Source organism: Bombina bombina, chromosome 6 (assembly GCF_027579735.1).
Source record: "Bombina bombina isolate aBomBom1 chromosome 6, aBomBom1.pri, whole genome shotgun sequence".
NCBI classification, from domain to species: domain Eukaryota; kingdom Metazoa; phylum Chordata; class Amphibia; order Anura; family Bombinatoridae; genus Bombina; species Bombina bombina.
Genome location: NC_069504.1, coordinates 1106300707 through 1106327227, shown reverse-complemented (window position 1 = coordinate 1106327227; position 26521 = coordinate 1106300707). Strand labels below are relative to the sequence as shown.

General features: G+C 39.9%; 1 protein-coding gene across 2 annotated transcripts in view; it reads left to right on the top strand.

Moving 5' to 3' along the window:
* Positions 1-26521, top strand: part of ARHGAP8 (Rho GTPase activating protein 8) — a 331799-nt gene that overhangs the window by 130924 nt on the left and 174354 nt on the right. For both annotated transcript variants that reach the window (XM_053719040.1, XM_053719041.1), the window contains one exon: positions 20922-21009. In XM_053719040.1, the coding sequence (XP_053575015.1) occupies positions 20922-21009 (88 nt within the window). The remainder of the gene's footprint in view (positions 1-20921; positions 21010-26521) is intronic.

The following is a 26521-nucleotide window of genomic DNA, read 5'->3' as shown; positions in this document are numbered from 1 at the left end:
TTGCCCCACATTCAGCTCCTGCAAGGGCCTCACAGAGTGTTTTCTATCATAGAAGAATCGATAACCCCTTTTAGCCTCTTTATCCCTCCTAAAGACCTCGTCATGAGGAACAGAGCTGGTTGGCTGGAAGACAAGAGGGTAAAGTGGTGCGAATTTGATGTCCTAGCATCAGCTCAGCCAGGCTAAAACCAATGGCTTGGATGGGGGTCGCCCTATAGGCCAAGAGAGCTAGGTACGGCTCAGATTGCTTCAAAATTAACTTTGTTGTTTGAACTGCCCTTTCAGCCATTCCATTGGACTGCTTGTAATGTGGACTTGACATAGAATGGACAAAATCATATTCACTGCTGAAAGAACTGAACTCCATGGAAGCAAACTGCATTCTGTTATCACTCACTAACTCCAATGGTATGCCCCACCGGGCAAACGAACTCTTGAGACGAGTGATAACGGCTTGACTGGTGATCTCATCCAAGGGTGCAATCTCCAAATACCTGGAATAGTAGTCGATCACGACTAGGTACTTTTTCCCGTGCAGTTCGCATTAAATCAGCAGCTATAAACTGCCATGGGCCTGCAGGCAGCGGAGTAAAAATCAAGGGCTCCCTTCTCTGAGTAGTCCGGCGTTCCCGGCAAAAGGCACATTTTGACACGTGGCTTGCAATATCAGAACTGATCCCAGGCCCCCATACTGCCGTAACTGCCCTTTCTCTGCACTTGGTAATGCCCAAGTGGCCTTCATGAATCCTGCTTAACATCTCCTGCTACAAGCTTACAGGAATAACAATCAGTCCTGGAACAGCACCAACCTATCCAGCTCCGTGAGCTGCGACCTCTCTGACTGGTAAGAAGTTGAAGATATCCAGGCTTCCTGGCTCTCGTGCCAACCTTCTTTTATGTACTTAATAACTTCTTTAAGGTCTGTATCTAAACGGGTCTCCTTTGTTAGTTGCTCTAGCTTCCCTGACGAAATGGATTTGGATGCCAGAACTTAATCAACATACACTTAAACATTTGATTCCGTTGAAGATTCTTCAGCAGCAGCCAGCAAGAGCCTGGAAAGTGTATCTGCCACTACCAGTTGTTTCCCCGGCACATGCACTGCCTGAACGTTGAACCCGAGCAGCCTCATCAGAAGTCTTTGGGATCTTAGGGGTGTTTTGTCAATATCATAGGAGTTGATTAGAGGGACTAATGATTTATTGTCAGTCTCCAGACTAAATTTCTCTAAACCCACTAAGTAACGCTGAAAGCGCTCACAGGCCCAAACTGCAGCCAGGCACTCTCTTTCAATTTGGGTGTATTTTGACTCAGCAGCCGTCAGTGTACGGGAACAGTAGGTGATGGGCTGTAGTTTGTTTTTAGTCAGCTGCAGGAGAGTGGCCCCTAGCCCATAACTGCTCACATCAGCACTAACCACAGTCTTTTTACACGGGTGGTAGAACCCTAATACTGGGGCAGACCCCAGCAAGGACTTGGCCTGTACAAAAGCTTCTTCCTGTGAAGGACTCCAGACCCAGGCAACATCCTTCTTCAACAACTCTGTGATAGGGTGTTGTACTGTGGATAAATCTGGAAGAAACCTGCCCACATAATTCACAAGGCCCAATATTTGTTTCAGCTTGTGTACATCAGAAGGACTTCTCATCTGTTCAATAGCAAGGATTTTATCAGGGTCTGGCTTGATGCCATCTCCATTGATGATATGCCCAAAGTAACATAACTCAGATTTTCTAAAATAGCATTTCTCTTTATTTAATTTAAGCCCGGACTCTCTAATGGTCTGCAGCACACAGCTCAATCGCTAATCATGTTCTTCCAATGTAGACCCATACACTAAAATGTCATCCATGACGACTGCCGTGCCCTTGTGGTCCCTTAGGAGGGAAGTCATCTCTCTGAAAAATTTCAGGAGCAGAGGATTTCCCGAAGGGGAGTCTGCAGAAGCAAAAGCGACCTACTGGTGTAATGAAGGAAGTCAGTTTGTGGCACTGTGGATCTAGAGGTATCTGCCAGAAGCCACTGGAAGTATCCAGTTCAGAGAAGAAATTCGCCCCATCCAGTTTCAAAGCTATTTCTTCAAGCATCGGCAGCACATATCTCTCTCTCTTCACTGCCTCATTCAGCCTTTGCAAGTCTACGCAGATGCATACTTTCCAGTTTTTCTTCGCAACAGGCACGAAGGGGGCACACCAGTCAGTTGCTTCAACAACCTCTTCAATAACTAAAAATATTCTTCATACGCAGAAGTTCCTTCTCCACTTGGGCACGAGTGGGAACGGAATTCTATGAGGAGTGGTAATGCTGTATGGGACTGCATCACTTTTAAGTGTAGCACACAAAAATATGGTATGTAACACACACCAAAGTAGCGCAAATTACCTGAAATTTGAGAATATTATAACTAATATAAATAATATAAACCACTCAAAATCTCAGAAATATGAGTAAAAATTGACAAATGTAAATAACACCAAGTCCGGTGATAAAAGTACACAGGATCTTCCTTATGCTTTTTTAGATCACTTTTAAGTGATATACGGACTGGGTTGCAATTCAATAGGCCCAAATCACCAAACATGTCTTCCAAAATCTCATTCACTCTGATGACAAGGCCCAGACAGGCTGCTTTCCTGCTCAATAGGTTGTTAACACACTGACCTCTAATTACATTTACCCACATGGTGAATTTCCTCTGCTTGTACTCACAGCTGACAAGAAATTTCCCTGCACAATTGATGCATAGAAACATAGAAACATAGATATTGACGGCAGATAAGAGCCATAGGCAAAGCAAGTCTGCCCGACCTTACCTAACAGTATAAACTTATCTAGTTCGTAGGATAGCCTTATGCTTGTTCCATGCATTTTTAAAGTCCCCCACAGTGTTTGTTGCTACTACCTCTTGAGGAAGTTTATTCCATAAATCAATCACTCTTTCTGTAAAGAAGTGCTTCCTCAAATTACTCCTGAATCTACTACCCTTTAGCTTGAGGTCATGACCCCTTGTTCTTGAATTTTCCATTTTATGTAAAATACCCACAGTCTCAGTTTTACTAAACCCTTTAATGTACTTGAAAGTTGCTATCATATCACCTCTTTCCCTTCTCTCCTCTAAGCTATATATATTTAGGTCATTGAGCCTATCCTGGTAAGTTTTATTTTTTAGACCATGTACCATTTTGGTAGCCCTCCTTTGCACAGATGCAAGTTTGTTAATATCCTTCTGAAGATATGGCCTCCAGAACTGCACACAATACTCAAGATGAGGCCTAACTAATGATCTATAAAGTGGCATAAGAACCTTACTATTTCTGCTGCAAATACCTCTACCAATACATCCAAGCATTCTGCTAGCCTTACTCGCTGCATTACTACATTGTTTACTAAGTTTTAAATCATCTGAAATAATAATTCCCAAGTCCTGTTCCTCGTCTGTAACAGTCAGTAAAGTGTCAATGAGTCTGTAATTAACATTTGGATTTTTCTTCCCTAAATGCATTATTTTACACTTTGCTGTGTTAAACTTTAGATCCCAGTCGTTTGTCCAATCCTCCAATTGTTGTATATCACTTCTCATTTTGTCTACCCCCCTTGGAACATCCACTCTGTTGCAAATTTTTGTATCATCTGCAAAGAGACATACTTTCCCCTGTAGCCCTTTGCTGATATCGCAGATAAATATGTTAAACAAAACAGGCCCCAGAACTGACCCCTGAGGAACACCACTAGTAACAGCCCCCTCTGCTGAATGAACTCCATTTACTAAGACACTTTGTTTTCTTTCCTTAAGCCAGCATTCCACCCAGTTCACAATTTTTGAATCTAGACCAAGGAGATATAGTTTGTGAATAAGTTTATTGTGTGGGACAGTGGCAAATGCTTTGCTGAAATCTAGATATGCTACATCAACTGCTCCTCCCTTGTCTAATACTTTTGTTACATAATCAAAGAAGTCAATTAGATTAGTCTGACATGATCTCCCTGAAGTAAAACCATGCTGATTTTGGTCCTCTAAATTGTTTGTCTTTATGTAAGCCACAAGGACTATGAACTTTCGTTGTAACTTTCATCAGCTGAGGCTGTCGAGGCAGTTTTTATGAATGTTGCAAGGGACATAACAGTGATGTCTTGAAGGCAACCTTGGCTCCCATTAAAGTAAGAGTAACCCTGCAATCTTCATCTGAACCAGACCGTTCAACAACAGACACTACAAAGGACACTTCTCCTGGCCACTATCCACCTGCATCTTCTTAATGTATTCAGTTTTGCACACCACTTCAAAATGACCCATTCGGTTACACTTTCTACATCTTTTATCTTTAGCGGGGCATAAAACATTCTGATCATGGATACGGTTACACTGCGGTTACACTGTGTGCAGCGAGCCTGCAGCGCCCATCCAATTCTGGGCCTATCTGTTGCCCTTGGTCTACCGCTCACACTGTGCCTTTTACCTATAGCTCTCCTGAACTGCTGCACTTCAACCAACAATACTCCCAGACCTCCGATCAACACTTTGCTTTTTCACCAGTTCACTCTGGTGGGCCATCCTAATAGCCCCATCTAATGTTCAACCTCCAACTGTAGCTTCAGTGAGACCTCAGCATCTGCAATTCCTATGACTATTCTGTCCCTGATTTGCTCTTCATTAGCAACACCAAACTCACAGAATTCAGCTCGTTCATACAGGCTGCGCACAAATGACTCCACAGATTCTCCCACACCCTGAGCACATTGGTGAAAACAAGCCCTCTCATGAATCACATTTCTTTTGGGTAAAAAGTGAGCACTGAGTTTGTTCATAACTATGTCAAAGTCACATTCTTTACCTTCTTGGAACGTAAAGGCATTGAACACTGGCTCCACATCTTTCCCCATAGAGTATAAAAGAGAATTAACTTGTACTTCACCACTCTCCTTGTCCAGCTTGGAAGCAATCCTGAAGCATTGAAACCGCTGACGCCATGTGGGCCAAGCTGCAGGCTGATCGAAATCAAAAGGTTCAGGTGGGGTAAACTTCGATATTGTCTTTAATCAGAAAACAGAAGCGCAGGCAAGTACTTCTGACACCATGTCATGAGATGCAGGACATAGCATATAAGGTACAATGCTATTTTATTGCAGAACATAGAAGTATACAGCTTGCACAACAAATCTAACTTAGTAACTGCGACATAGACAATAATGGCTATAAGCCACGCCCCCATACAGTGATGTCACCTCCCACTCTCATCACAGGTAGTAAAGGTGTTATCTATCTTTTTAAACAATATCATTTTTTGTATTGACTGATTTTAACAGTATAAATGAATCAAATACTTTTTTGTTGCATGCATCTGTTAATTTTTTTTGTTAAAAGGAAAAGCTTGTTTATCATTTTTGAATTAAATTAACATATCTATATAATTTTTTAATTATTTTTTTAATGCACATTTCTAATCTATATCTCTTTCATCTCCAAATTACTACAAAATGATGCAAGGCATAACCTTTTGGTGTAAAATATTTAGTAGCTTTCACAAATTCCAACAAATTGGTTTATGTTTTATGAATTTCAGACAGATTAGGCTTTAGATTGTTATGGATACATAATAATTATATCTATATATTTCATGAGACTATCTGGAATCAGTGATTTTCACAAATCATATGTGTTGTATCCTTGACAAATAATACAGCATATTGTAATCTTTTGTATATAGGTACAATTAAATCAACTTTTTTTTTTTTAAACAACGTTCCAATTTACTTCAATTATCAATTTTTTTTCAGTCTTTTTATATGCACACTTTCAGAAGCACTCGTTTCTACTGAGCACATGCAAGCGTTCCCAGTTTATACACATACTAGTCTGTAATTGGCTGATGAGTCACATGATCATTTTAAAATTCAGAGTAAGCGTTATTGTGTTGTCTTTTTATTGTGCATTTGTGAATTATGCAATTCTACTGTGTTTTAATGGTACTTTAAAAATGCATTAATTTTTTTCATTGCAGAAATGCTTATTATGAACTATGACCTGGATTCTAATCCTACACACATTTTTTTCAATGCTGGCGCCTTCGCTGTGTGCATGCATTAGGTACTGAGTACCTACCAATCAGTGCCAATCAGTACTGAGCATGTGCATGTGATGCAGATATCAACCTTGGTTAACCTCTTTCGTGAATTTCAGAGAAAAACTTAAATTTTTTTAGCATTTTTGCTATCACTCAATTTAAACAGAAATAGAGCCTTTGTTTTGTTTTTTCAAAGATAAATATATATATATATATATATATATATATATATATATATATATATATATATATATAAAACATTTTTTTAAGTAGACAACCCAATGTATAAATCTAGGCCCATTTTGGTATATTTCATGCCACCATTTTGCTGGCTTTTGCGATCATTTAAAAAAATGATTAACTTTTTCACAAACTTTGGGTTTCTCACTGACATTATTTACATACCGCTTGTGCAATCATGACACAGATGGTTGTAAAAGCTTCTCTGGGATGCCCTTTGTTTAGAAATAGCAGACATATATAGTCTTGCCATTGCTTTTTGGTAATTAGAAGGCCTCTAATTGCAGCTGCGCACCACACTTCTATTATTCCAGGCAGTGAATGGGATAATTAGTTAGCTGGTAATGCTAACAGTATTGCAATGTAGCTGTCTGCCAGAACCTAGATTTATAGCTTTTAAAAAATATATATTTTATTGTAGTATAGGGATCCCCCATCTACCCGTGATCATTAAATTACATCACCCACCCTCTTATACCCCCTTTTCCATAGTGTAGAATCTCCTCCCTGTTCCTTCATATTTTTTTCTGCAGTATAGGTCCCTCCCCCTTTGCTGCTTGGCCACCCACCTGCATTCTCGACTTCCCTTCCACACCACCCACCGGCACCAACGGAGATAGTTATGGATAGTGACACAGGCCGTGTCGCTGTCTTTAACAAACTGGTAATCTGCCTTCATATACTAACGGAACACTGTTACCATATGGATGCAGATGCTGGAAGCCCACAAGCGGTATGTCACTTGACAATTGAGATTGCATGGGCTTCCCCATTTGTTTATGGTCTGGATAAAGTATATGAGCTTCTGCTATACTGCATTCAGTGTCTTAAAGCTGTACACCCTTGATCAGACGGTTATGTGTGGATGGTTCTAGATCTTAAAGGGATAGTGTACTGCCATTTTGTTCTCTCTCTCTGTCTCTGTCTCTCTCCTTTTATTTTTTATTTCTGAAAATTTTCACATATCAAAAAAGTAAAATAAGGTCTTGCTTTGTCAAGTTTACATTTAAAACGAACATTCAAAATAATATCATGATTGAGTTCTGTGGGGTCCTAGTAATATAAATATGGCTAAGGTAAGACAATCAAACACTCAGCATAGGGGCAGTGTTTAGTAGTAGTTTAGCACATCCCTTAATGATTTCTCCATAAATATATAGATACCAGCAACCACTATACGTTTATTATAAAGTGGATTAGAAGATGTTCTAGTAGGTTTACTGTGTGCTATAGAATTATAGATTTGAGGGGGCTCGGTCGTTTGCTATACCTATTCGTCTTGTATTACCATTTCTTGCCTTTGAGTGCATTAGCCATGGCTCCCACACCTGTAAGAATCTTTCTTTCTGATCAAGTAAATCTGCCGAAATACTAGATAGTTGAAATATATATGCAATCTTACGTAAAATAATTGTGAATGTAGGTATTTGGCATTTCCAATACCGGGCAATATGTAGTCTGGTCGCTGTGCAGATTATTATCAGGAGTTTATTTTCCTGTGGTGATAGGGTAGGGACGTGTTGGTGCAGTAGGGCCTGTAGAGGTTGAAGTTTAATTTGCGTGTCAAAGATGGCGCTTAGTAATGTTGAGGATTGTGTCCATGTCTGAGCAACACATGGACATTCCCACCACATGTGAATGTAAGTGCCTCTCCCCCCGCACCCACTATAACAGTTATTAATGTTATCCCTGTCGTCTCTCAGCAAACGTGTCGGATGCAAGTACCATTTATAGATGGTCTTTATGTAATTTTCTCTGATGTTGGCACTAAGTGAGAAGGAACAGTCCTTATTTGTGATATTAATCCAGTCAGCCTGATCCCAGGGGAAGTTAAGTTCAGATTCCGATTTTAGCATAAAGTGTTCTTTGTTTTTTGCGACCGGGAGGTTAAAATTAGGATATATCTTAGCGATAGCACTTTTGGGTCTATTTCTGGATAAGCATAATAGTTTGAAACTGGTGGCGTTACTAGGGGTTTTAGAGTGTAGTATTGCTTGAACTCTCGACTTAAGTTGTAGGTAATGGAACCATATGTTGGTGTCAGAGGGGTCTAGATCTGCATATTGGTTAAAGGATAGGTTGGAATTATTTAGGAATACATCAACAATTCGGTGAAGGCCTCTGTTAGCCCACTTATTTATTACTAGGGTCGGAAAGGGAGCCACCAGGGAATCCAGGGGGGTTGCCCTAGAGTGTTGTGAGATCTAAGTGTATGAGGAGGTTAGTCTATCCCACAGAGAAATCATGGGTGCGATGGTGACAAATTGTTACCATTGAGGCGGTCTTGTGTTTCTGCCTGCCCACAGTATCTTATATATGGGGTTTATCTGTACCAGGTCGGATTCCAAATTAACCCACCTGATTCCGTCATGGGAGTTATGCCATAGTGCCATCTGTGCCATTCTGGCAGCTTAATAATAGGAGACTAAGGGCTCATTTCCATTGAGCCGTAATTCGGTTTGCGTGCGCTCGCAAACCGATAAATATGCTGTCGGAAGCAATTTCGTTTATTGATTGTTTCCAATGCGCGTTATACCTCAATATCGTCAGCCGGACTCCGTCTGCCGAAAAAATCTTCGCGTCCCATAGAAAGTAATAGAAGCCGTTAATCAATAAATTAGACCAGGTTTCCAATTAAAGCGCAAACTGTTAATACACTGTCGGAGGCTGTCGATATATTGAGAAATATTACATCCAGCTCAACTAGGTATAAAAGAAGAAACTTTAGCTTTTTAAAACCTATTTTCTATTGAAATTATAAAACTTGCAAATAATGCAAGTGTTTTAATGTAGAAATAAATTGTTATAAGTAATATTTATTGTTGTCTCATGTATAGGAATAGTTTAACTTCTATTCTAATAGAAATATCAGTATATATTTAAATATAATAATATATGCAAGAACATATCTACAGAATTCAAACTAGACCTATGCCTAGGGCAGCAATACATATTACTTATATTTATAAAGTGGTAAATATAATTATATTAAAAAATAGCATTTGATTATTAAAAATATGGATAAGTGTATCTTTATTTTTCTTGAGAATTGATCACAGGTAAGGATCATGGATGTTAAACGTAAATTCTATAGCGTAAGGCCAGGTTACCTTAGCAACTAATTGATTTTCAAGAAATCCGATGTCAGATGGAAGCGTTAACACAACGTTAACTTACAGCTACATGAAGAGGGGTTTAGTGAGGGATAAAATAACGTGGTCCGCGAATAGTGCGATTTTATATGTGGAGGCTCCCACTTTAATGCCTGAAATGTCTGGACAATTTCGTATCTGGGCCGCGAGAGGCTCTATGCATAACGCAAAAAGCAACGGAGACAGAGGGCAGCCCCTTCATTAGGTGCATACACATTTCCTATAATAACCGGTGTGCCATGAATTTTCTCTCTAAGTATAATATAGCGCACTTGACTATAAATCCAGGCCTCATCTTCCTGGAACTCTAGTGATGAATCTAACAAAATAGAGACTCCACAGTGTTTTTTGGTGCTAGTAGCATGATATTGTGTTGGGAAGGCTTTGTCCCAATATTTGGGTGTAGTATTTTTAGTGAAGTCTGTCTCCTGTAATAGGATGATATGGGTCTTTAATCTGTTATATTCATTTAGTGCTTTTTTCCTTTTGGTGTGAGAATGCAGTCCCCGCACATTATGAGTTATAATTTGAAGGGCCATGATGGAATTCTAGATGAATCTGCTAATGGTATCTGGAAAGTAAGACAGTCTGACTCACCGTCTTGACGACAACCGAGCCCCCTCAGTTTTGTATCTGGATCTTCGGTACCCTGACATTTCTGAGAGATGAAGATTAACAAAAATAATAATCTATGTATACTTGTGCAGTTAAAATAATAAAAAAAATATTTAGTGAACATAAACATTGTAGCATAAATTGGAAAAATAAAGTAAACATTTACTGTGAACTATGTGGCTTTCTAGCCAACAACCATAATAAAACCTTGTTAAGTTTGATGAAATGTCGTGAGGAGACCTTAAAGAAAGGAAAGAAGGAAATGGAGAGAGAGAGGGATATGGGTGGGGAGGGTCTGAGGGTGGAGAGGGTGGCAGATTAGTAGAAGGGGGGATGACGGCTGAGATAATCAGAAGTGAAATAAGCTGATGGGTGGTCTGTATATAGAGCTGCAAGCATCTGGTTGCATCCATTCCCTCACTTTTGTGTACGACTATTGAAGTTAAGAGTGCCACTAGGTAGAGAAGAGGGAAGAGTTATCAATAATAAGATAAGGGAGAAAGAGTACTAAGGCAACAGAGATATGGGTTATGATAATAGTTTCAACTCTATGTGTATATATTAGTTACATTTTTCCCATCAACAGTAGAACAAGAAAGTTCAAGAAAGTAGTTAAACAGGTGTACTATCCTAAAGAGGTTAGCACAAAGCACATAGTAGGACTTATAAAAATCATTTTAGTCCCCACAGTAGCAACTTAATCTGAGAAAGTTCCATGTACATTGTCATGTGCTGTCATCCAGTTGGAGGGAATGGTCCACTGCAGCCACAGAACTCTGACAAGCTCTTTTATTCAGATTTGGTTTCTGTACCCATGTCCAGGTTCTTTCTATTGATCTTCGAGGGTTTCTTTGTGGTAGTGGTTCTGTTGGTACAGAGATGGTTATTTTTAGTTTTGTTAGCAGAGAGAGACCTTCCGTTAGTGAGGAGCAGTTGTATGCGTTGTTGTCGTGGTTAAACACTAATTTAAATGGGAAGGCCCATCTGTAGCATATTTGTGCCTGTTGCAAGGCAGCGAGAAACAGTTTTAAGTCTCTCCTTTTTCTCAGGGTTATTGGAGAAAAATCGGTGAAGATCTGTATCACATATCCTTGGAATTCAAGTCTCTTGTGTTTACGGGACTCTTGGATTATCTGCTCCTTAATATGGTAGTAATGCATCTTGACTATAATGTCCCTTGAATTTTTTCCAGTAGGGGGTTTAGTTAGTACTCTGTGGATTCTATTGAATAACAATAAGGATTTGTCCACTGACGGTATCAGATGTTGGAAAAGTTCAGTGATGGTTACCTGTAGGTTGGTAAAGGACTCCGGTAGATTGCTGATTCATAGGTTAGACCTTCTGGAGCGGTTTTCCAGGTCCTCTTATTGTGCTTCCAGCTCAATTATCTGGGATTGCTGTTCCTCCAGCGTAGTTTGTAAGGTGGGTACAACATCTGCGATCTCATCAACCTTCTCCAAGTCGCCGTTTTTTCTCCAATCTCTTGGATGTCCTGTTTTAACTCTTGTAGAGCTGACTGGAATTCCTCCTGAAACAGTAATTTGATTTGGGCCAGTAGCTCTTGGTTTGTGTTATCAGTGTTAGACATTTGTAATGTCTCAGGCGGTTCCTCTCTAGGAATTTCTACTTGACTTTGCTGTGGTGAGGCCTCTCCTTTTTGCTTTTTCAGCTGTGATTTAGATAGGCAGTCCGTCATAGTTTGATTGCGGCCTTTCATGCTGAAAGGAGATGTGTTCTGTTATAGTGAGAGAAGACATCAGTAGATGGTTTGTTGTAGTAAAACTGGAAAAATTGGTGCTTCCCCCTTTCCTTCTACGTTGCTTTCGGTTGTTGGCTTCTGAAATCTTTTTATGTTGTCATATTTATTTTAGCAAAAACAGTAAATCTGGTAGTTCTCAGAACTCTTTGAGGCCACCTGGAATATATTCTTTCTCGGCTTCTCAACTCCCAGCTGAACAGAATCCAACAGAAGTTAAGAGAAAGAAAAGAAAAAGTCAGATCTTACTCACCAGGTGGTCTCAGTATTAGTTTATGGTTAGGGGACTAGGCCATCTTCACATTTTTCTTAGAGATTGGGTATGAGAATAGCATGCCCTTGATGCCTATTAGGAGATTCTAATAATATGCTGCTCCCAGGGAAGGCTGTCCTCACAGGACGATCTTGGGAAAAGGAGCTTTGGGTATGACCTGCTGGCACCAGGGACAGCAGAAAAGGGGGGGGAAATTATATGTTGTTATAGCAAGTAAGGCAATAGACTTATGTTCCTGAAAGCAGATTAGCTCTCTTTGTCTTCAGAATCAATCTATGTGCATAGGTGTCACCTTAATGAGAAGCCTTTCTTGTGTTGCTAGTGTGATTGGCTTTTTAACTTGAGCGTAGAACAGATATATTGCCCTGTGATAATACTGTTTGAAGGAAAGTCTGATAACATTAGTAGTGCAGAGAGGTTATCTGATGGACCTGTCTATTGTAAAATAGGCTATTCTGTATATCCTCCCAAGTCCTAGCTATGCTGTATTGCTTAACATGTGAACCGTTTGTAAAGAAAGGGTGTTAGATGCTGATGAGATGTGTCACAGTAAAGAGCCTTGGCTCTAAGCTGATGAAATACCAATCCTATATTATAAAAGGCCAAGTGTTTGTCTGAAGCCGTCATGCGCAGTAGAGACAAACACTTGGCCTTGAGATAGGGAGTGCGAGGTACACAAACAGCTGTGAGCAGGACCGTCTTTAACACAGGGCAAAAGGGGCAGCTGCCCTTGGCCCAGTCTCTGTTGAGGAGCCCAAGAGTCCTAAAAAAAAAAAAAAAAAAAAAAAATTTTTTTTTTATGGTTCATACCAGACTGCTGATGTGACATGGGGAACACACACATTCAGTCCTAATACTGTCACAGTCAAAAGTACTCTGCTTATATTTTTAAAAAAAACTGTGCCAGACCGTGCCGGTGTCATGTGACATGCTAAGCTAGTGCCATGTGCTGTTTTAGATGTGCACTGTGCAGCACTGAATGCAAAGCCCTAACTCGGCATCCAGCCATTTCCCACTGCATCAGAAAAGGTCCTACTGGGGTTACCACTGCTACCAGGTAACTGCTCTGGTGGTCGGGATTGTTTCTGGGTAGGGCTGACTGTAGGCGCATGCAGCAGAAAGCTGGAGCGGCAGGCACATGAGGATTTGAGAATCTGTGCAGCAGCATACACTGCTCTCTTCAGTCTTGAGGCTGTGTGACTCATCTCACACTGTATCCATGCAGCCTTGGGCAGACAGCATCCAGTCTACTGGTCCCCTTAGCCCTGCTCTTTCTGCTGTGGCCCTAAGATCAACTAACTGAAGTTTGTTAGGGGAATAGTGCTTTGTAGAAAGGTGTCAGTGGGAAGAATAAGTGAGTGCACACACGCCCCTCCCCATGCAGCATTGTCTAGTTCAGGGTGAGAGGGAACTTATTCCTAGCAAAGAAGCGACATGTGCTGGTGTCGCTGATGTATAGCGTCATGCTGATACTTCACACATTAATGTAAGGTTTATTTTTATAGTTTTTATTTTCTCTCTGTCTCAGATTTTACAGCTTCCCATAGTAGTTCTGCTGTTCCAGTCAGTAAACTTATATTTGTCTGCACCTCCATGCTTCCTCCTTTACCTTGCTTTGCTCCTGTTGGCTGCCCTAAATCTCTTTAACCAGCTAAACTCACACCAAAATCACATTCAAAAGAATATTAAATGAATCCACAGTGGAGGAATTTATATATTTATTTACTTATTAGTACTGCTTAGGTCCAGTTTCACATATTTCAATTTTTAAATTTTTTTTTTTTTTTAAATGATTAGCCCAGCAGTGTATGATCCACCGCTGGGCTAATAATAATAAAAAAAATTGATTTAGTTGTTTTTTGGGATGTTGGGGTTGAGAGCGAAATTGCATGGGGTGGGGGGGGGCCCAAGAAAATTTTTGCCCAGGGTCCAATCAATATTAAAGATGGCCCTGGCTGTGAGGTCTGGGGAGCGCGAGGTACGCTGATTGAAACAGCCTGTGGAAAGAGATATGGAGCGCGAGCTACTCAACAGCTGTGAGGTGTGCTGCGTGAGAAGCGGCCACACGCTCCCCAGACCTCACAGCTGTTTGTGGCCGACGAGAGTGTTGTGATGGGGGCGTGGCCGGGCGTCGCGATGGGCGTGGCCGACGGGTGCCGCCGCGATGGGGCGTGGCCGGGCGTCACGGTGGGCGTGGCCGGGCGGGTGCCGCCGCGATGGGGTGTGGCCGGGCGGGGTCCCGCGATGTGAAGACTTCAAGACAGGGCCAGAGAGGGAGCAGGAGAGGGGGGGAGAAGGGCCAAAGAGGGGAGAGAGAGCCAAAGGGGGGAGAGAGAGCCAAAGAGAAGGGGGGGAGAGCCAAAGAGAAGGGGGGGAGAGCCAAAGAGAAGGGGGGGAGAGCCAAAGAGAAGGGGGAGAGCCAAAGAGAAGGGGGGGGGAGAGCCAAAGAGGAAAAAGAGCCAAAAAGGAGAGAGAGACAAAGAGGGGGTAGAGAGAGACAAAGAGGGGGGAAGAGAGAGACAAAGAGGGGGGAGAGAGAGCCAAAGAGGGGGGAGAGAGAGCCAAAGAGGGGGGGCAGAGCCAAAGAGGGGGGAGAGAGAGCCAAAGAGGGGGGGAGAGCCAAAGAGGGGGAGGGCGAGCCAAAGAGGGGGGGGAGAGAGCCAAAGAGGGGGGAGAGAGCCAAAGAGGGGAGAGAGAGAGCAAAAGAGGGGGGGGATAGCCAAAGAGGGGGGCAAAGGGGAGGGGAGAGCCAAAGAGGGGGGAGAGAGAGAGCCAAAGAGGAAAGAGAGCCAAAGAGGAGAGAGCCAAAGAGGGGGGAGAGAGAGCCAAAGGGGGGGGGGGGAGAGCCAAAGAGGGGGGGGAGGGAGAGCCAAAGGGGGGGGGGAGAGCCAAAGAGAAGGGGGGGAGAGCCAAAGAGGAAAAAGAGCCAAAAAGGAGAGAGAGCCAAAGAGGGGGGAGAGAGAGCCAAAGAGGGGGGAGAGAGAGCCAAAGAGGGGGGAGAGAGAGCCAAAGAGGGGGGGAGAGAGAGCCAAAGAGGGGGGAGAGAGAGCCAAAGAGGGGGGGGAGAGCCAAAGAGGGGGGGGGCAGAGCCAAAGAGGGGGAGGGGGGAGCCAAAGAGGGGGGAGAGAACAAAAGAGGGGGGAGAGAGCCAAAGAGGGGGAGAGAGAGAGCAAAAGAGGGGGGGAGAGCCAAAGAGGGGGGCAAAGGGGAGGGGAGAGCCAAAGAGGGGGGAGAGAGAGAGCCAAAGAGGAAAGAGAGCCAAAGAGGAGAGAGAGCAAAAGAGGGGAGAGAGCCAAAGAGGGGGGAGAGAGAGCCAAAGGGGGGGGGAGAGCCAAAGGGGGGGGGGGAGCCAAAGAGGCGGGCAAAGGGGAGGGGAGAGCCAAAGAGGGGGGAGAGAGAGAGCCAAAGAGGAAAGAGAGCCAAAGAGGAGAGAGAGCAAAAGAGGGGAGAGAGCCAAAGAGGGGGGAGAGAGAGCCAAAGAGGGGGGAGAGAGAGCCAAAGGGGGGGGGGAGCCAAAGGGGGGGGGGGAGAGAGCCAAAGGGGGGGAGAGCCAAAGAGGGGGGAGAGAGAGAGCCAAAGAGGGGGGGGAGAGAACCAAAGAGGGGGGGAGAGAGCCAAAGAGGGGGGAGGAGAGCCAAAGAGGGGGGGGGAGAGCCAAAGAGGGGGGAGAGAACAAAAGAGGGGGGAGAGAGAGCAAAAGAAAGGAGGGAGAGAGCAAAAGAGGGGAGAGAGAGAGAGCAAAGGAGAGGGGGGAGAGAAAGCAAAAGAGAGGGGGGAGAGAAAGCAAAAGAAATGGGGGAAGAGAGAGCAAAAGAGAGGGGGGAGAGAGCAAGGGGTGGGACCGCTGTACTGCAAAAAATGGCCCGTGTACACGGGCTTTAGTACTAGTATTCTATAATGCTGCTATGGTAGTGACGCAGCTTCTAATGCAGAGTGAGGCTGAAAATAGCGCTTTTTCCCGCCAAAAATCTTCTCAGTTAACCCTTTCGATAATTCTAATAACACTGCACAACGGTTTGCCCACTTGTAGTTTGCTGTCTGATAATTATGCCCGCTAGTGTTCAGACTCTTACAGGTCCCCGGGCTTGCATTAAACTGAAGGGGTTTTCAGTTGTTGAATAAACAATGGCAGCTCGTGTCAAGATACAATCCTCCCCCGCGCCTGCTACAGCGTTGACTAACCTCTGTGTGTTGCTCAGTGTGGGGCCGGTGGGATGCAGTGTCGGGTGCCCCTGAGCAGTCTGTCTTCTGTGAGTAAAAGGATGTCGCTACTCACTGGTGCTGCCCTTGTCTTTCGCGGCCTGGCTTTGTTAGCGTGCTGTCAGGGTACTTTTCCACATCTGTTGCTGCTTGCTGTCCTGCCCGAATCCGTTTCTAGTGATGCAGCTCAGGCTCCGGAGCGGAGCCCCGACCCTCCGGAGTTCCGCTGACCCGCCAAAGAGGCTACACAATTAGCCTCCTTGGAATGCTTGAATTATGGTTGGATATGTCTCTCTCGGGCTTGTCTGCCCCTTCTGATTTGATGCAGAGCAAGATCTCAAATCTTCCCTCTCCTTTTAATGTGTTCCCAATGATTAATTTTACCTGCTGTGGAGTGAATTAAATTGCTTACAGATTGTTACTCTATCTTTATTTGCTCATTTGGAATCACTGTTTTTGACTATTATATCCCCATCTATACTGAAGAAGTAAATAACAACAAACAAGGGTTGAAAAGCACCAAAGGAATGGAGTGCCAGTGAAGACAGGTGAACTGCCCCTTCACCAAATGGATATCCAAAACAAAGAAGGTGTCCACAGCTCTCCAATTATAGAAATAATCTTTATTAGGACATATAAGTAGCAATGTTTTGAGGTCAACCACCTCTTAATCATGCATCACTTATATACTTGTTATTTTTCCTTAATGATTCTGATAGATCATGCAATTTTAAACAACTATCCAATTTACTTTGCTTATGTAATTTGTTTTAATCTTTTGGTATCCTGTAGGTAGGCTAGGTAGCTGGCAGTTAGCGGCTGATTGGTTGCTGCACATATACACATCTTGTTGCATTGCTAGTTTTTCAACAAAGGATACCAAGAGAATAAAGCTTGATAGAAGTAAATTGGAATGTTGTTTAAAATTGCATAATCTATCAGAATCATGAAGAAAAATGTAGGGTTCCATGTCCCTTTAAGGGGAAACCAATTTTACAGTACAGTGAACCATTAAACATTGGGTATGCTAGACAGAAGTTCCATAACAAATGCAGAGGGTTGTACTGCTGGGGGGTAATTTTCTAATCCCCCTCCTACCTCCATATGTGCCTATCTCCTGGGTAGATAAAACACTATAAATAAGCAGAGCTGTGCCTAGGGCTCCCCAGCCGCCCCATATCTGCTGTCGGTTACGCCCTGCTGGCTCAGATGCCGTAAAATAAATAAATAACGCTGCAGCATTTCTAACTGGTTATAGATTATTGTTTTGTAGCTAATTAGATTTTTAGAACAGAGTAGATCAAAGCTAAGCAACCTGTAGTTAACAAGTGAATTAATTAGAACAAAGTGTGCTTTTGAGTTGATTAACCTCTAGCTTCACTTAAAGGGACGCTAATGTCAAAATTTAAACTTTTATGATTCAGATAAAGCAGCAGTTTTAAAGGGACAGTCTACACCAGAATTGTTAGTGTTTAAAAAGATAGATAATCCCTTTATTACCCATTCCCCAGTTTTGCACAACCAACACTGTTCTATAAATACACTTTTTATCTCTGTGATTATCAATGAGAGAAAAAATAAATTAGTCAGAAAAAAAGCATTGCTTATTTGTGTTATTGCATTGTATTTTTATTATGCACTTGTTAATTATGCAATTCTACTCTATTTAGTGGTACTTTAAAGGAACAGTCTCTAGGATAAGTGACATTCAGCCATCTGTTCTAGCACATCATTTTACATTACTAACCCCTCACAAAATTGTTAAACACACAGATAAAGTCCCGCTCAGTGATCATAGCCAATGAGCCAATCAGGGGCAGCGGATAGCTACCAATTACTGTGTTCTGCTTTTAGAGTTGCAATGTCTGTGGGTATAATTTCATATTTAGTTAGCACTAAATACCCCTACACTTTTAGCTATCAAAAAAATTCAGGCCCCTACAATTTTGGGCTTGTATTTAGATTTTGTACAATTTAATCAAGTCCTATCCTATACTGTGTTTCATCTGTAATCCCTCACTATTATTTATAAAATGGGTGTGTGTGTGTGTATATGTGTATATATATATATATATATCTACACATACACACATTTGATAAAGGTGCCTGAATGGCACTAAAACGTCATGCTGTGACTCTATGATTTGGTTAGAACATGAAATAAAAGTATAATGTGGGTTTTTCTGAAAATCCAATTAGTTCTTACTTATGGGACATATATACAAGAAGTTTTGTCTTGTATGTAAGTTATATATATATATATATATATATATATATATATATATATATATATATATATATATATATATATATATATATATATATATTAGGGTTGCACCGATACCGATACTAGTATCGGTATCGGTACCGATACCAAGTACTTGCATGAGTACTTGTACTCGTGCAAATGCACCGATACTTAAACCGATACCTCCACTTACTACCCATATGCTATCTTGTGGTGTTTTTTTCAAACTGCATGTTCCCATTTCATTTAAAGCTGGAGTGTAGACTAAACTAAAAATTGTTTACTACTGTTCTGCCAATACAAATTGCTGTTATTTGTATTATTGTAGGAGAGATTACTTTACATCGTTTAGACAAACCCCTGAAGTACTGGGCAGTTAATAAACTGAGATTTCCAGCTCTGTTTAAAATGGCCCAAAAATATCTTTCTGCCCCATGCAGTAGTGTGGAAAGTTGAACCTCCTTACTGATAGCAAAAACAGACGTATAGCTGAACATGCAGAGATGCTTCTGTTCTGTTCCTTAAAAAGAACTTGCCACTAACTTTTGAAAAATTATTCTAATTGCTAGATTACCTTTTATACTGCTAGTTCTCATCTTGCACAATTATGTTCAAAACATACTGTACTCTGAGGAACATCTTAGCTTATATAATTGCAGGAAGAGTACTCATAGGAAAAATTAAGTTAATCCCAATGAACACTCATCCTGCAATTATAGGACTAGATTTAGATTACATTTGATTGGTAAGCTTTACCAATGCTCTCTTCACATTTCCAACTCCATAGCCTTTAATGGAGTAGGACGTGTAATGAGAGCATTGGTAAAGCTTACCAGTCAAATGGAATCTAGCCCATAGTGTTGTTCCCCATGATTAAACAGTATTCTGTTCTATTTTTTACTGTATTGCACTTTTGGTTGGTTGCAATTTTATATTTGTTATTTATTGTTGTTCTTAATATATTTTATTGTAATATTTTTATTTCTAAACATGTTCTGTGAACTTTGTGACAAATAAAACCTGTTTTATTATTTCATAATGTCTTTTGAGCTACAGTCCTTCATAATTATAAAGAAGGAATCTTAAATAATTAGTCTGTATTGTGCTTGGTAAACTGTCACAACATAAAAAAAAAGTATTGGTAATTGGTATCGGCGAGTATTTGAAAACAAGTATCGGTACTTGTACTCGGTCTTAAAAAAATGGTATTGGTGCAACCCTAATATATATACATACAGAGAAAGTCCAGCACTCGCTTACAAGCTCTCAGCTAAGATTAAAAGCAAATTGGAAAAGTTAGTTATCGCATCTGGCCAAATGGGTCAAGCCCTGGGTGCTAATAGCACTCTCAGGAAGCTGTGCTGTCTCCAGAGTCACAGGCAGTTAACCCCAGACAAGTCTGGGTGCAAGGAAAAGTCTGGGTCCATAGGGAAAATTACAAAATAAATTAATACAATTTACAGAGAAAGTCCAGCACTCACTTACAAACTCTCAACTAAGATTAAAAGCAGACTGGAAGAGGTAGTTATCGCATCTGGCCAAATGGGACAAGCCCAGGTACGATGTCAAGGCCTCTTCCAAAACCTGGGTCCCTAATACAGCCATACAAATGCCAGTTCTCAATCAAACAAACTGGGAACAAGTCAGGGGTGTTTTTCGGCATGTCCCATTTGGCCAGATGCGATAACTAACTCTTCCAGTTTGCTTTTAATCTTAGCTGAGAGCTTGTAAGCGAGTGCTGGACTTTCTCTGTGTGTTGTATTCATTTATTTTGTAATTTTCCCTATGGGCCTTGCACCCAGACTTGTCTGGGGTTAACTACCTGTGACTCTGGAGACAGCACAGCTTCCTGAGAGTGCTATTAGCATCCAGGGCTTAGCATGTTGCAGGGTAATAAGATGTGTACCCAGTCCAGCCTGAGAGTGCAGTATGTATGTATATGTGTGTGTGTATATATATATATATATTATTATTATTATTATTAATTTGTATAGTGCCGCCAAATTCCGGATATATATACATACATACATACATACATACATACATACATACATTTCAGTTTTGAGTTTTATATCCCTGAAAAAAATAAAGTAATACATTTTTACAACATACTGGTAAAATTACATTGATATTTTTTTTTTCGCTTTACCTGTAGATAGATAAATAGATAGATAATTATAAATAGATATATACATATTTAAATATAGATATGTTATAAAATATGTATGTGTGTGTGTATATATATGTATCTATGTAAATATATATACATTATAAATAAAGAATGATAAAAAAAAAACTAGATATTGTGCAATAAAATTGTACTTACCTGTACGTGTTAGTGATTGAAGTCTCTGTAACAATGTTTTCTCAACAGGTGACGATAACTCTGGAAGGAAAGTGGTCACATTCAGCTGCTGTCGACTGCCCCCCTGCCATGAAATAGATCACGTTCGACTGCTAGAGTACGTTATTGTATCTTATAGAGCAATAGTGAGTCAGGTTGTACTGTGTGGTTATTACCGCTCAGCGGACTCTGTTAGATGTAAGATAACTGAATCAGATCTCATCATGTGCGTGCCATATGACACTGTCACTATCATCTTGTCATAGAACTATCTTCCCAGCGCCCCGCGGTGCATAACAAAACAGAAATCACTGTGTACGGAGGGAGCAGAAGCAGACAAGTTCCCTTCAGGAAAAGGATGAGATTTTATTTTAATTGTGCTTATTGCTCGTAGCTTTTCTCTCCATTATCCGCTGATAATAATGAGATGTCTCTCATACATAGGAAAAGTGAGCCAAAGTGCAGAAGTAAATATGTTATAAATAGAATAGCGCTTATTTTTTATTATTATATAATACATCAATGCCAGCTGCATTTTATGCTGTATTTTATTTGAAAGGACATAGAAGTCAAAAACTAAACTGTAATGATCCAGATAGGCCATGTCATTTTAAACAACTTTCCAATTTACTTTTATCATTAAACTTGCTTTGTTCTTTTGGTGTTCTTTGTTGAAAGCTAAACCTAGGCTCATATCAATTTCTAAGTCTTTGAAGGCCGCCTCTTATATCAGTGCATTTTCACAACTACACAGCACTAGTTCACGTGTAGCATATAGATAACATTGTGCTCCGATGGAGTCAGCACTGATTGGCTAAAATGCAAGTCTGTTAAAAGTACTGAATTAAGGGGGCAGTCTGCAGAGGTTTAGATAAAAGGTAATCACAGAGGTAAAGGTATATTAATATAACTATGTTGGTTATGCAAAACTGGGGAAAGGGTAAAAAAAGGGATTATCTATCTTTTTAAAACAATAACATTTTTGGAGTAGACTGTCCCTTTAAATGTTCATGATTCAGACAGATCATGCAATTTAAACCACTTTCCAATTAACTTCTATTATCAAATGATATTTTCTCTTGATATCCTTGTTAAAGGGACACTGAACTCAAATTTTTTCTTTTGTGATTCAGATAGAGCATGAAATTTGAATCAGCTTTCTAATTTACTCCTATTCTCTTGGTATCTTTATTTGAAATGCAAGATTGTAAGTTTAGATGCCGGCCCATTTTTGGTGAACAACCTGGGTTGTCCTTGCTGATTGGTGGATACATTCATCCACCAATAAAGTGCTGTCCAGTGCTGAACCCAAAAAATAGCTCAGATGCCTTCTTTTTCAAATATAAGATAGCAAGAGAACAAAGAAAAATTGATAATAGGAGTAAATTAGAAAGTTGCAGAAAATTGCATGCTCTATCTGAATCACGAAAGAAAAAATTTGGGTTCAGTGTCCCTTTAACTCCTTTCCATGATAGCATACTGACATAGGCTCAGGAGTGTGCATCTGTCAATGTCATATTTTAAACTATGTCCTTTATCACTCTATAGGCTCTTTTTCATACTACTTTTTGACTTGTCACAATCACAATAATGTTTTTTTTGCTGATTCCCATCACTAGCAAACAGGGTTTCAGATCCTCAATAAAAGCCTTATTTCTCCTATGAGACCAAAATGTTCTTGACTATTATAATACATTTTTGAGTCACTTTTCAACACCTTTTCAACCCATTTTTTGCTTTTATACAAAAAATGAAACAAATTTTAACACATTCGTTTGTTTGTTTCGAATTTCGAATGTTTGCACAACACTCTAGCATTCGCTTAATGTAGTAGTATTTCTAATGCTTTCTTAAAATGTAATATTCTATTTGATTTTTTTTAATAATTTGAATCAAATTATGCATTATATGAAATGATATATTTTTAATAGTATTTATAATGCTCTCTTTAAATGTAATATTCAAATTGTGCAATATTCCCACCAAACCCGGACATTTGCATAAGCCTGGTCACACAAATGGAAACCTGAACTGTCTGTGTTATTCCATGACAGGTGGTAACCCTATAGTTAAAGGGACACTTAACCCAAATTTTTTCTTTCGTGATTCAGATAGAGCATGAAATTTTAAGCAACTTTCTAATTTACTCCTATTATCAATTCTTCTTCGTTCTCTTGCTATCTTTATTTGAAAATGAAGGCATCTAAGCTTTTTTTTTTGGTTTAGAACTATGGACAGCACTTTTTTATTGGTGGATGAATTTATCCACCTATCAGAAAGGACAACCCAGGTTGTTCACCAAAAATGGGTCGGTATCTAAACTTACATTCTTGCATTTCAAATAAAGATACCAAGAGAATGAAGAAAATTTGATAATTGGAGTAAATTAGAAAGTTGCTTAAAATGTCATGCTCTATCTGGATCACGAAAGAAATAATTTGGGTTCAGTGTCCCTTTAACGTAACACCAAGTAATTTTACCAACACCTATTCAATAAAGTAATTGACTATAGATCAGACTACTTGCAAGAAAAAATGAAACCCTACTTTACCCTCTTATAACCTATATAGGTGCCTGTACCTTCTAAAAGACACTCTCTATGTCAGATTACATTTATTCCCATGATGCTGTGAGTTTGCTGCTACACTTTTAATCAAAATGCTTTTTGTTTTCCTTTCAGCTGGTACTAAATGGACATTAAGAAAAAAAACAAAACAAAAACAAATCTAACATAAAAATGTAACTATGAACTAAGTATTTAAGAATAAATACAACATATTCTGCTATGTGAAGAAAATTGGAATTGGAAATATTCATATTTCATGCTGGGTTAGCGCACTTGAGAAAGCATGATCGTGTATGTGCACGAGTAAGGGTGCTAGATTTTTGTTTCCCCACTTTTTGTTTAGTCTGTTGTTATGCATTTGTATCTTACCACAAATCCTTGTCATTGTATACCCTTACTTTTGTACCCAGAGGTAGAGAATTAGGTAGTGCTATACAAATAAATGATAATAATATTTTAAAAATGTTATACTCTATCTGAATCATAAAAGAAAAAAGTTTGGGTTTTATGTCCCTTTAAAAGGAATATTTTGGGACACTTTACCAATTACTAATTTGTTTGACAATAGATACAGTTGTTAAATTATAACTGCACATTTTTGATTGGAGGCACTTTAACATAAACCCTCGAGTTTGGCAGCAATCAGCAGGATGCATTCTCTGTCACTTCTTATTAGATTAACAAAAGTGTTATGATTATTTAGTAGTTATATATGCTAAGGACCTGTTTTATTTCTTATTAAAATACATGGAGAACTCTATCTGTTTTAAAAGAAAAAAATCCTTGCATGAGCTTGCATGTGACAACTGGATGCTTGTCAGATAAAAATATGTAACATGATGTTTATTAGATCCCATCTCTGGTACATCTATAGTGAGCCCATGAAAGTATAATCTGTGAAACAGCCATGTAAAAAAGCGTAATTTCAAACAGCTCAGCAGGCCAGTGCAAATTACCGATATTGGCTAAATCTAAGGTGACTACTGTTTCCATCTTTAGTTCAGGCCAAACCCGAACACTCTCTTGTACAAGCAACGTTTTTTTATTTTATTTTTCAGAGACCACTCCCTGTATATTATTACGTAAACAAAAACACACAGATTTTCACACTCACACACTATCTCAAAAACACTCTCTCATACTAGGGATTGGCGAAAGTTTTGCAACATTCGAAAAATGAAACAAATGTTAACACATTCGTTCGTTTGTTTCGAATTTTGAATGTTTGCACAATATTCTTACATTTGCTTAAAGGGACATTAAATCCAAATATTTACTTTCATTATTTAGATAGAAAATACAATTTTAAACAACATTCCAATTTACTTCTATTATCTGAAATAAATGTGATAAAATTGTAAACAAAAAGTGATCATAAAATATACATAATGTGTGAAACCTAAATATTTATAAAAGTTCATCTAAGGATATATGTGTTCTTTTCCAAAATCTTCACGCTTCTATTTTTCTTTTGATCCTCATATGTAAAGAAAGAAGAAATGCCACATAGCGTAACTCTGTAACCTTTTTTCAATGCAGAATGTGTATGTACAAATGATTACTCACATGGGATGGAGCTATAGCCAAGCTCAGGTTAATGCGCACACCCGATATTATACTGTTGGGTAAACAGTTGCTTGAACAGGATTTTGAATAAAAAGATTTATTTAAAATACAAATATAAAAAGCGCCACAAGAGCTGCTAGGACCACCAAATACAATAGGATTGGCAATACAATAAAGTATTTGCTCAAGTTGAGCTTATACACAATACCAGAGACCGTGGTAAGGAGTGCAGAAATTTAACCACACAACCTCCCCCTTAAGAGTCCAGTATATGTTTGCTCTCCTTACTGGTGTACACCAGACACCAGTAAGGAGAGCAACATATACTGGACTCTTAAGGGGGAGGTTGTGTGGTTAACCTCCCGCCATCAATCAGCAGCTACTGAGCCTATCTAGATATGCTTTTCAGCAAAGGATAGCAAGAGAATGCAATATTCAAATTCAAAACTATATATTTGTAATAATATTTATAATGCTCTCTTTAAATGTAATATTCGAAATAGAAACATTCAAATTGATATATTTGTATATATTATGTATCAATTTACTAAAAAATTATAACTAAGTTACAAAAAAATATAAATACAGAATTCAAAATAAAAAACCCACAGTTATACCTAACACTAAACTACATGGCCTATAAAATAAAAATCCATCAAATACAAAAAAAACCCCAGAAATCCTAACACTAAAAAAATTACAATAGCACTTAAAAGGGCCTTTCGTAGGGCATTGCCCTAAAGTGATTAGCTCTTTTGCAAAATATAATAAAAAATACAAAACTCCCCAAGTAACCCCCAAAAATAACTAAAAAAAAAAAAACCTATGCTGATTTTAAATCAGTCAATCCTTATTGGATGATTTGATTCAGCCAATAGCAAGAACTTTTTTAAATTTAAATTCTAATCATCCAATAGAAAAGGATTATTTAGAATTTTGAAGTGTCCCCATTCTACCAGAAGGTAGCACCCCCAATCAAGTGGTATCCCTAGTGCCTCATCAAATTGCCGACAACATACTAAAAGATTGGCTTGATCCCTTGCACCCTACTCAATCGTCACCCCTTATAAGAAGCGGTGGGACGGTTCCAGAAGCCCGGCTAGGACAGTGAGGTTTTGCCGGCCCTCTGTCGGTCAGCCGCCGGCATTTTAGCGCATCTCTGTGGTTAAAAATTGATTTTAACTTTATCGACTTAGCTTCATAGTTTTAATGGAGGTTTATTATTTATAGTATAGTTTATTATAGTGATTGTTTTTTTGACAGTAGGCAGTTAGCTGTGCATTCCAGTGGAGTGGAGTTTAGACATTTCATCAGTAAAGGCGGTATTAGAGACTTAGCTTGGCGTTTCGGGGGGGTGTAGGTTAATCGTGACGTAGGTGTAGGTGGTCAGGGTTTGATAGCTGGGCGGTGCAGGGGGAGTGTAGATTAGCTATAACGTAGGTGTAGGCGGTCAGTGGGAGGTAGCGAGGTGGAGCAGAGGTAGTGTAAGTTAGGCGTG